This window comes from Heteronotia binoei, chromosome 16 (genome assembly GCF_032191835.1).
Source record: "Heteronotia binoei isolate CCM8104 ecotype False Entrance Well chromosome 16, APGP_CSIRO_Hbin_v1, whole genome shotgun sequence".
In the NCBI taxonomy this organism is placed as follows: domain Eukaryota; kingdom Metazoa; phylum Chordata; class Lepidosauria; order Squamata; family Gekkonidae; genus Heteronotia; species Heteronotia binoei.
Window position 1 is genome coordinate 16,593,739 of NC_083238.1, and position 12,113 is coordinate 16,605,851.

Here is a 12,113-nt window from a genome sequence, read left to right on the forward strand (position 1 = left end):
TGATGGCTAAACGAAGAGGGGGTAAACCTCCCGGCCACCTAGTGCCCCTCCCAACAGCCACCCGGCCTTGGTCGGTAGTGTCTATGGATTTCATTGTGGAGCTCCCGCCGTCGCAGGGCAAAACTGTTATTTTGGTAGTGGTCGATACATTCTCCAAACAAGCCCACTTCATCCCCTGCAAGCAGCTCCCCACGGCTAAAAAACTTGCCCAACTTTTCTTTACACACATTGTACGCCTACACTCGTTCCCAGATAAGGTCATTAGCGACCGCGGGACGCAGTTCGTTGCCAACTTCTGGCGGGAGTTTTGCAAACTTGCGGGTATTGAGCAGGGCCTCAGCTCAGCCTACCACCCCCAGTCGGACGGACAGACGGAGAGGGTTAATAGCCTTCTAGAACAGTACCTCCGCTGTTTCATTAACTTCCAACAGTCCAACTGGGTGGACCTACTCCCATTCGCTGAATACGGCTACAACAACAGCCTTCACAGCTCTACTAAAACCTCTCCTTTCCAAATCATAAATGGCTATGAGGGCAAGCCTTTCCCAACGCTTCCCCTCCCGGCCACCCCCTCAGAACCCACATCGTGCCAACAATGGTGGGAAGGCCTTCGGGAGAGCTGGAAGGGAATTCAGGAGAACCTGGAGGAAGCGAAAAAGGCTTACAAAAAACAGTTTGATAAAAAACACTCTCCTGAATGGGAATTGAGAGTGGGAGACACTGTCTTTTTGTCCACAAAAAACCTCCCCCTTCCTCAGCCCTGCCGCAAACTTGCGTTGAAGTTTCTTGGGCCTTTTAGGATCAAACGAGTAATCAATAAGGTGACTGCAGAACTCGAGCTGCCCAAGTCTCTAAGCAAAATCCATCCTGTTTTTCATTGCAGCTTACTCCGGAAAGACCCTGGTGCCACGTCCTTCCATCCCAGGGCTCCGCCGCCCCCTCCGACGACAGTGAGGGGTCAGAGTCACCATGAAGTCCACGAAATCCTGGACTCCAAAGTCAAACGGGGGAAACTGTATTACTTAATCAGGTGGAAGCACTTCCCCCCGAGCTGTGATGAATGGGTCGAGTCTCAGAACGTAGCTGCGCCGCAATTGTTAAAAAAGTTTCACCTGCTGTACCCGCACAAGCCCAAGCCGCCACCCCCCGGGGGAGGGCGCTTAGGGGGGGCAGTATGTCAGAACTTGTAACTTTATTATTGCTAGCTTAATGTAGAACCAGTATAATTGATGGTTGGCAAGTATGCATAGAGTGGACCTGAGCGTTGAACCAGACCGACCCCATATTGTAACCTTTCTTAACCTGAAGTGCCTGAGTAGTAGTTAACCCTGCCCCGATGGTATCCAAAGTATTTGGGGGCTGTAGACTGAATAATGTTGTATCTCTGTACTTTCTCACACTGACACCCTTTGAAGCCGAATCGTGTGGCCTTCAGAGTAAGGAGGCAACGTCTTTGCTGATAGCACTGGTGGGAAGACAGATGTGCCTGTAACGGTGTGAATTAAAGCTTTGTGGGTTGTTTGTTTTACTATATAAAACTGGGCCAGTGCTGGCTCTCGCCATCACTGTTATCTTGTACCTTGTATCTAACAGTTCTTAGTTCTCTCTAATAAAATCCTAGCTTGGAAACTAAGTATGGGATCTGCCTGGAGTTCTTAAGTTCTGACACATGCCCCTGATCTTTACTCAGTTGAGCTCTTATCTGCACAGTGATCTATGCACAGTGTAGGCTTAGCAGCATAATGTATATTCTGGAAAACTGAGAGATCATGTTCTATGGATGGAACCTTTGAACCCCATGATCTTTGCTTACAAACCTATGCACAAAAAGACCAAGACTCATGAAGGTCAGAAATGGGGTGGCCAAAATGATCCCAGCCCCCTTCCCTATGGAGTTCATCCTTATATGGTTACAGTAGGATAGCTGTGGGATAAAACTGAAGTATCATAATAAAAGGGAGAAAAGGCATGCAATTAATATATTTCCAAAATGATTGTAAATAAAAAATAATGAAAAAGTGCAAAAAGATTGTGGTATGTTGTGGTCACACCTGCTGGAAGAACTTGGGTTAGGAGCAAATTCAACACCAATAAAGAAATAAAGGAAAATCATAGATAATGGTAAAAGGGTAACTAATCGAATGAGATGATTACTAAGATTATTTGGTTATTTTTTTTTTAAAAAAAACCCAGTGTTTTAATTTTATGGCGGAGGAGTTTGGTAAAGGTTAATTATATTTTTTTACAAATTTAAAGTCCTTTTTAAAATTACAACTATACCGAGCTAACGTTTTGTTGATTGCATTTGACTCTCTCCATGTCTGGAGTAATAGGTGTTGGGATTCCAGTCCCTAAATTCTCTTTGTACAATACCTGTGCAGCAAAGAAGTGTCAAAAATAAGTAGAGTTTCATGGTGCAAATTAAAATACACAATCACCAGGGAGAATACAGTGTACTATTTTTCCTTAGGAACTCCAAAACACAGATATTACTAAGGGGAACAAAACAAAAATTGTGCATTTTGACCTCAATAATGTGTGTGAGAAGATCAAACTTGCAACTTTTATGTATTCATGAAATATATATTGTTCATATCCAGCCTATCTAGACCAGGGGTGGCCAACAGTAGCTCTCCAGATGTTTTTTGCCTAAAACTCCCATCAGCCCCATCCAGCATGGCCAATGGCTGGGGCTGATGGGAATTGTAGGCAAAAAACATCTGGAGAGCTACCACTGGCCACCCCTGATCTAGACTATACTAACATACCTACTTATCTGCTCTCTCAAATGTTTACATTGTTTACATTGTCTCTTTTTGACATAAAGGAGGAATAAGAAATAAGCATATTATATTATTATATTAATATATGCTTTTGAGAGTCAAAGCTGTCAGAAAAGGCAATTTCTGGTGTACAAAGAAGAACATGAAGGGGGCAGCAAGAAGACAATTAGATAGAATAGCAAGGTTAGCACCTTCTCTTCTGTTAAATGCTATTCCTTGTCTGTCTCCACATTGCCAATTTTAATGCAATTTCCTCCTTCTTCTTGGAAGTTGTCAGTCTTCCCTCTCTCTCAGCTAGAGATGTAGTTTGAACCTCTCTCTGTCTTTCCTTTATCCTATCAAGTATATTAGTTCCTAAATAAACCTTTATCTACTCTTGAATCAGATTGTGCATTATTGCTGTGTTAATTACTCTGCCAACAAAAGCTCTCTTTGTCAACTACCGGTATCCGGCGAAGGGAGCTTTGACTCTCAAAACCTTATATCCTGAAAATGTGCAATTCTACTAAAATCTAAATGTTCTACTGCAGACCAACTGAACTGTTCTACTCTCTGAAGCTATATTAAATATAGTAACCCTATTACATTAGAAATAATCATTTAATTCTGCAGCAACTGACAAGGTTGCTGGCCAGATTTCCTGAGTCTTATCATATATTTATATCCAGTGACACTGCCCCAAGGCACATGTCAACTCCACAGTACCTCCAGCTCCTCTCATACACAACAGGTTCATTTGCCTGAGATCAACGATAGATGGATCTACCTGAAATCTTCTTGGCCCTGGGCACCTTCTCAAGTTCCATTAGAGAAGGTTGGCCACTTTTGAGGACATACACTCTAACTTGTCATAGATAGAGAGGTAGTATCCTCTTCCCTTTCATTTAAAAAAATACAGGAAGGTACAAGGAAAATAGTGAAGGTCTGTTTGATCTTTGGAAGCTTATGTGAAAAGAGTTAGGATTTGGTACACAAATGATTTAGCAGGTATATGGTGTAATCTGGAAAAACTGCCCCCTATGTTGTTTTTTAGTTTTGGAATGGGTGGCTGAGATGCACATTGCCTTTTATGGCACTGTTCATTTTTAGGAGCATGGTTTAAGAATGACATCCCTTCTTATTATCTGTTAATTGATTTCCAGTCTAAAATTACCCCAGTTCAGCATGGGAAACCTTCCAGAACACTTTCAATAAATAGTAGTAATATATATATATAGCAACAGTAACATAACATAAAAAGCATTTTATGATTCAATTAAAAACAAATGTTACGGTTTTATTTTAACTTTGCACTGCACCAAACAAGAACATGAAAGGCTATTAGAACATTTCTTGTTATAATAATAGAGAGAATTCACTCTGAATATCATTTGTTTTAGAACAAATAATATTTTTCCTTCATGGTGGCAGGAAAATAGCAGGGCAGAAAAAAGGGTGGCAGGAAAATAGGGAGTGTAAGAGTTAACATCACTGCAGAACTAATGCTTTAATTATCCACCTTATCGACTAAAATTTCAATGATTTGATTAAAACGGTAAGGAATTGATAATCAAATCCTTGTGGGAATATTAAAGCAAAATATTTAGAAAATGGGGTAGTGGTTAAAGGGTGTATTTATAGACATTTTGTGATATACCAAGCTAACGTTCTCCTGATTGCGCTTGACTCTTTCCATTTCTGGGGTAACAGGAGTTGCCGTTCCTGTTCCCACATTTTCTTTGTATGTCACCTGTGAGGTACAATAAGTTAACTTTCAAAAGACACAAAGTAGTTGAAGTCATTAAAGTATGTGGCTAATACTTGGTAGTAATGGCACATATTTAAATCCCATGCTTGCTTTAGTGCACAAAAGTAACTGAAAGTTGGGCATGATTATAGTATTCATGTGCAATGTGAATGGAGAAAGATGTCAAAGATAGAATATTAAGAGAAGTAAATATATGGAAGGAAAGGAGGGTGTTAATTTTACTAAGATTTTAGGGGGGGTTTAAATGTTCCTTCATTATTTTCATGTCTCTAATTTTCTAATTCAAAAGGTTAAAACAATCAGAAAGGGGAAGGAGTCACAAAGATAGCATGTAGTAGGATGTAGAGAATGGTGGTTAGAATGTTATTTTTTAAAGATTAATTGTTAGGATAGTTTTGATTTCTCTGAGAAATACCGAGCTAATGTTTTCTTGATTGCGTTTGACTCTCTCTATTTCTGGAGTTACAGGTATCGGGGTTCCTTGCCCTGAATCCTCTTTGTACAAAACCTGCAGAATAGAAGCACCCAAGAAGATGAGAATAGGGTTCAAAGACACTCACAAAAACCTATGTACATCACAGTAGTTTGTTAATGTCCTTTTTTGGCATATGAATTTGTGTCATTGCTTGGAGGCTGTATAAAATAGTCCAACTAGACATGTTACTATTATATTATGAAGCCATTGTGAGGGTTTTTGTTTTTTTGGTGATACTACAAATAATTATTTTTGTTAACTGTATAAATATAGTGAGGAAACTTCAAGGGAAATTTGGGACTGCAGCTCCAAGCTCCAAGGATTACAGGCACCTGTTTTATGAATTATATCCTATTTAACATCCTATGTTGGTGCAACCATTTCTGATAAAGCCAGCATCTGAAAGCTCCTCACTGATATTTGCTCTCCTATTTTGGTAACAAATTGCAGATTAGATTCCATTATGAATATTTACACAATTATCAATCACACAAACTTTGACTGGAGCCATACTGAAGGACCAAAGCTACAACCGACTACATTACATGAAAATGACAAAACGACACAAAGAGCTTTGATTCAGAAGAGCTTATTCCCTGGGGAATGTTGCCAGTATAAGTTGCTACTGGACTTGAATTTTGTTCTATTATATGAAAATGTAATCTTAAAAAAAATAAAGAAATAAAAGATGTCTGTGAACAATTAAAATATATATCCATCCAACGTTTCACTCCTTTTAACATGGTTCCCCTTTCCCAAAAGGAAAAAAAAAATGTTAGAGAGAAGAGTGTTTAAGGCATTCAATCACTCCAACACGTAAGAAAAGTATATCAAGTTAGATAAGGGATACAGTATATTTATAGTTAGATAAGGGAGTGCCTAAATGCAATTATATTATGCAAAAATAAATTGTAATAAATAATTAGTATTCTAACAATCTCAGAGGAAAGGGGAACGTGCACAGGGCGAGAGAGGAGAAGGCAATTCTTACTGGTAAATTTAAGATAACTCCTTGCTAATTATCACTACATGTTCTTCCCAAAATCTCCCCCCCCCTCCCCAAACACACACAATTATATTCTTGGATGAGATTTTTGGAAGGCATTTTGAACCAGCTGCCGGAAGAGGTAAGGGCCCTGCGAGACCTAGGGCAGTTCCGCAGGGCCTGCAAGACAGTTCTCTTCCAGCTGGCCTACAACAACTAACTGACACTGAGAATCTTTGGATGGAGCTAGAATGCATTTTGACAGACCGCTGCTTTTTTATGTTTTACGTTTTACTCAATTATTGTTTTAACTGTTGTTATTTAACTGTTTTTAAGCCAAACCTATGTAAGTTTTATATGTTGTAAGCCGCCCTGAGCCACCTTGGTGGGAAGGGCGGGATATAAATCGAAATATAAATAAATAAACTTCTGCAGGAGGTAAAAGGCAGGGGAATCGTGCACTGTGAGCCCCATAGCCTCTCCCCTTTTCCCGATTTCTTCTCTCCTTCTAGGGTTGCTGACCTGACCTGGATATCTCCTGGAATCACAATGGATCTCCCAAGAGTTCCCTGTCAGGTTGCCAGATCCAAGCTGGGAACATTCTTGGAGATTTGGGTGTGGAGTCTTCAGAGGGTGCGTTTGGGGAAGGAAAGTGACTCAGTAGGGTATAATGTCGTAGAATGTACCCTCCAAACCATTTTCTCCAGGGGAACTGATCTCTGTCTTTCTGGGTGATCTCTAGCCCTCACCTGGAGGTTGGCAACCCTAGCTCACGTGGAGGAAATTATTAGTTTGGAGAATGGAGTCAATGGCATTATACCTCTCTGATGTCCCTTCTCTCCTCAAAACCCACCCTCCCCAGACTCCACTTCTGTAATCTCTAAGGATGTTATAAACTGGAGTTGGCAACCATATCTCCTTCCCACCTGACAGCCTACCTACCTTCATATGCTCCTCTGTCTTAAGTCTTCTCCTGCTCCACTGGTAGCTTCTGCCAGGCCCACTTGCTTGGTGGGGAACCCGCAAGGACTTGTTGGGTGGCACCTCACTTTCCCGTGTCCTCCTTCCCACACTATTCTCCCTTTTCCTCCACCTGGCAACCCCCATATTCTCTACCCTTTACCTGCCTCATTCTCTCCTTGTCAACCATTCACCAATGTGCCTCTTATTTAGGGTTGCCATCCTCCAGGTGAGGCCTGGAGATCCCCTGCTTTTACAGCTGATCTCCACCTGGCAGAGATCAGCTTTCCTGGAGAAAATGGCTGCTTTGAAGGGCGGACTCTATGGCATTGTACCATGCTGAGGCCCCTCCCCTCCCCAAACCCTGCCCTCTCCTGGATCCACCCCCAAAGTCGTCAGGCATTTTCCAACACAGACCTGGCAACCCTATTCTTATTTGCCTCCTATCTTCAGTTATATTTATTATTTATTTACTTCATTTATACCTAACCTTTCTCCACAGTGGGGACCAAAGCAACTTGCATTATGTTCATCTCCTTGTTTTTATCTGCACAACAACCCAGTAGGTAGGTTAGTCTGAAAGTATGTGACCAGTCCAAAATCACCCAATGAACTTCCACAGCAAGATGGGGATTCGAACCTGCGTCTGCCAGATCCTACTCTGCAAGTCTAACTGCTACACCAGTACTAGATTTCATAGGGTGGCTACTGTTGAACAGTAGCAAGCAGCCACGCCTAATTGACTTATGCAAGCTGGTTGGTAGCAAGTCACTTAGGTGGCTTCCAGGCCTAGGGCTACCAACCTCCAGGTGGGGACAGAATTAGAATTACTACTGAATGACAACAAAGACCTGTTCCACTGGAGAAAATGGCTGGTTTGGAAGGTGGACTCTATGGCATTATATCCATCTGAGGTCTCTCTCCTTCCATCCCCAAACCCTGCCCTCCTCAGACTGTGCCACAAAACCTCTAGGAATTTTCCAACCTCTAGGAACTTCTCAGCTGGCAAGCCTAGTCAGACCGTCCCAATGAGTCCTCCCTCAAAGGCCAAAATAGGCTTAGAAAAGGCCCTGCCCCCCTTTTTACTGACAGAACCCAGCCTGGGATACTGTGGTTGTCTAGCAACAACCACTGGGGGAATTTGTCGTTTAAAGTTACACAAGCTCTTTTTATAATTTTTTTTTTAATTTTTAAAGCCCCCAGTGTATTATTAAGATTTCACATTTTTCTGCAAACCTGCGACACTTTTCAGGTTTGTAGAAATATCTGTATTGCCCATTCAGAGCTCCAGTCACTGGATTTAAGTATCCAAAGATTGGTTGACCGCTATTAGTATATAAGATGTAAGGGCCAACAGGAAATAAAAACTTTTTTGCTGCTTCTCTGTCTGTCCAGCAATAAATTTGTCTGTTCTCCTCTCAAGTTGTACAAAAAATAATCCTCCAAGCTACTGGAGGTTAAAGCCTGAGGGACACTCTTCTAAGGATGAAGGTGGTTGATAGTAACATGTTAGCAAGGGGGATAAAAGACTGTTTAGTATGATGAACAGCACATTGTTACTGGATAGTTCTCACACAAACGATCATAAAAAGTATCAGCCACTACCGAGCTGATGTGCTTCTGTGTCTCCTTGACACGTTTTACTTCAGGAAGATCAGGAATGGGAGTTCCTTTTCCAATGTTTTCCTTGTACTTAATCTACAAAGTTGTACACAATTAGAAAAACAAAACAAACAGAAAAGACTTCCATTTATGTACAAGAGACACAACTATCCACCTCACATCAGAAAACAGAGATAACAAATGTCGTCAGAAGTTTGCACAATTTGCATGCACCCATGTGGAAATGTTTCTCCTCAGCACTTTGTACAGAAAACAAAGAGACTATTTCCCCCCCAGAAATTTAGAACTTTAAATTTGGGGCCTGATCAACAATCAGTATGGATTTAAGTTGATGGGCACATCAGTCTAGCTAGAGTTGTAATTCTAACAATTTCCTGGCTGAAAGAAAGCTTAGCACCAGATTCCCTGACTCAAAGGAGTTGTTATACATAGATAAACAAGAGCGGACGGGGTTTTTTTTGTCTAATGGTGTTCTGTTTTGCTCTGTTTTTAACCTTGGAGCTACACCATATATTACATCAAAATGAGTATGTAATGGTAAAGTTGTTTGCTCATGGGCCTGTATCCATCAAGGAACACCTTTACAGTATGTGCAGTCAACACTTCAACCAGTATGGTCATTGCCAGCATTAGGTGTCTTGCAGTGGCATTGGCTCCTCAGATGAAACAGGTCCAGTATAGAGAAGTGCGAACAAATCATCTTAAATCCAAGTACTTTTCTTCAGCCTTAATAGCTCCTGGCATTGGTTAAAAACCAGAGCTCTGTAAGTTCACACGCACACAATGACTTTTGTACATACAAGAGTATGTGGTCAATTGGAAATCTACCATGAAACACAGAGCTTAGCCTAACTTAGAAGAAAATGAAATAGTCACTATGTGCATACAGATTCATGTGTGCACCTAAACCAATGAATTCAGGGTCCATTAGTTTATATACTCAAAAGTAAATCCCACTGAGTAGAATGGGAGTTACTCTCAAACAATACTCCCTCTAAGCCATGGAGTGGATTGAAAGTACATTATTTAGTGTGTGGCGATCTCAGCCTCAGTATACTTATTTGGAAGCAGGGTTCGCTCTAAGTTGAGTTAGTGTGAGCTAACTCACAGTACTTTAGCCTCTGGCTCACGCATTTTTGTCTTAGCTCATGAACGATCATCCCAGTGCAAACTAATTTATGCAGCAGCTCACAACTTTAATACCAGTCATTCACAAAGCAAAAACGACTGGCATTAAGGTTGTGAGCTGCTGCATAAATTAGTTTGCGCTGGGATGATCGTTCATGAGCTAAGACAAAAATGTGCGAGCCAGAGGCTAAAAAACTGTGAGCTAGATCACACTAACTCAGCTTAGAGCGAACACTGCTTCCAAGTAAGTTTACTGAGGCTGTGATCGCACACACTAAATAATGCGGTTTCAATCCACTTTCAGGGCTTTTTCCAAGTGGATTTTGCCAGTTCACACAGTAAAATCCAGTTGCAAAGTGCATTGAAAGTAGATTAAGAGTACGTTATTTAGTGTGTGTGATTGCAGCCACAGAGTAGCAGTCATGAATCATAACTAACATTAGATTATTAGGTGCATTTGTAGCAGAGTCTAATGGAACTATTCCTCTGTGTGTGTAAATATTCTGTGTTCATTTTGTTATTATTAAATGAATTTAAGAGAATGGAAATAACCCCCCCCCAAAATCATAAAGAACTCAAATATATAATAGCTGCACTTATTCTCAAAAATCACGTATATTTTAAAGGCATCCTGTTCTATCCAACATGGGTGAAGGTGCATATACAACATTAAGTAAAACATCACTTTTTTACATTACAAAAGCAAGACATCGTGCAAAATACAATTAAAAAATTGTTTTTAAAAATTCTACCTCATCCACTGTGGAAAAGAAAGTAAGAAGGAATGTAGAAAAAAAAAAAGAAGAGAATGTGTGAGAGAAACCAATTATTTTAAACTGCTGTCAGTGTTAAATATTGTAACTGTAACTATATTTATTATTGTGAACTCATTGGGAACATCATTATAAACTCAGTGATATTTGATATATTTCAGAAAATAAATTCAAATTAGTTGATAATTAGAAAATGTTAATCATTAGATTATTCTAGTTTATTTATGAAGATTAAAAATAGAAGAAAGAACTAGTTAGCAAATTATTTCTGGTAAATGGTAAAACCATTGATTGTTTTCAGGGTAACTGAGAGATTCACATGTTATTCTGAAACTGTTGTTAGGATCATTTAAAGCTGGTGGAGTTTAATAAGTTGGAACAGCACAGATGTGAGAGTGTTAAAAAAACTGATGGGTTTTGTACCGTGCTTATTGCATCCTGGGTTTGTTTTATTCGCTGCATCTCAGGCGTCTTTTCTATAGCTGTTCCTGTTCCAATATCTTCTTTATATAAAATCTTAACCAAGACAACAAAATTGAGCATAGAAAACAGCACAGGCACTTGAAAGAGAAGGTCTAAAAAACAGTGGAGACTCAAAAATGAAAGACTTCAGAGTAGCTTCCTGATCATAAATGTATTGACACAGGAGTAACTCCCACTGATTTCAGAGTAGCTTGCTCCCAAGTAAATTATCCTTAATTGACGAAAAACCCAAATTACACATTTATTTCAGTCGTGTTTTTGAAGAGAAAGCCAATTTTGCTAATCTAGAGCTGCAGAAGCTAAATCAAAAAGAGGCATTCTAAATTTGTCCACCTGGGTGTTCTGGATAATTTCTGTTTTTGGAATTCAGAGTGCCCCCAGGAGTATATAAAAAATGCCCACACGAGGACAGTGACCATTTTGCACAGTACTGAACGCTACTCTAGAGGACCTTCAGACTTCAATAGTGACTTTTTTGATGTGTTATGCAAGAGAAGAGGTGCCTCTCATGGTTCAGGTACACAAGACCCAGCCTATTTGTAGAAGTTAAATTTGTAATGGTACCAATTTTAACTCAGAAACATTTTATGTGACTCCCCACTGTTTTGGTTAGACAACCACAGGTAATCATAAGCAGTAACGACATCACATAATAACATCAAGACTTTGCATCATTTTGAGACTTCATGGTCAAAACACTCTAAACAGGAACAAAACAAGGACATATGACATGCAGCTGCTAAACAAATAAGAGCAAGCTTGTTGTTTCAAGCATGTAGCCTACAAAATCACATGGAAAAAATGAGGCCAGACATTTCTAAATACTTGTGTCAGATATGTTGAGCTTAATCTACCAGGTAACAAAAAAGTTGCTGAAAAGGAAAGGAGTCAGAAACTGTTCAACTGTATGTATGAAACAGCAAGAGCTCTGTCTAATGAGTATTACATTAGTAGAAAATACTAAGGCCCTGATTCCACCAGTGGAATACCTAGTGTATTTAACACCCAGAGTGCTAGGGGCTTATTTGTGAGTAAACACACAAAGGTTTGGGGCCTTTAGACCAAAGAGAACATCCATGAAAAGAGGAAGAAAAAACTTTAATTGGATTTAGGTTTTTTGGGTTTTTTTTTTTACAAAAGGCAAGGAATGTGCTTA

The 12,113-nt window shown here is 40.0% G+C and overlaps 1 protein-coding gene across 6 annotated transcripts in view; it reads right to left on the reverse strand.

Annotated features, from left to right (window-relative positions):
* The window catches only part of NEB (nebulin), a 358,296-nt gene that overhangs the window by 27,993 nt on the left and 318,190 nt on the right, over nt 1-12,113 (reverse strand). For all 6 annotated transcript variants that reach the window (XM_060256972.1, XM_060256973.1, XM_060256975.1 and 3 more), the window contains 5 exons: nt 10,898-10,990; nt 8,556-8,648; nt 4,946-5,038; nt 4,420-4,512; nt 2,281-2,373 (listed from right to left, as the gene is read on the reverse strand). In XM_060256972.1, the coding sequence (XP_060112955.1) occupies nt 2,281-2,373; nt 4,420-4,512; nt 4,946-5,038; nt 8,556-8,648; nt 10,898-10,990 (465 nt within the window). The remainder of the gene's footprint in view (nt 1-2,280; nt 2,374-4,419; nt 4,513-4,945; nt 5,039-8,555; nt 8,649-10,897; nt 10,991-12,113) is intronic.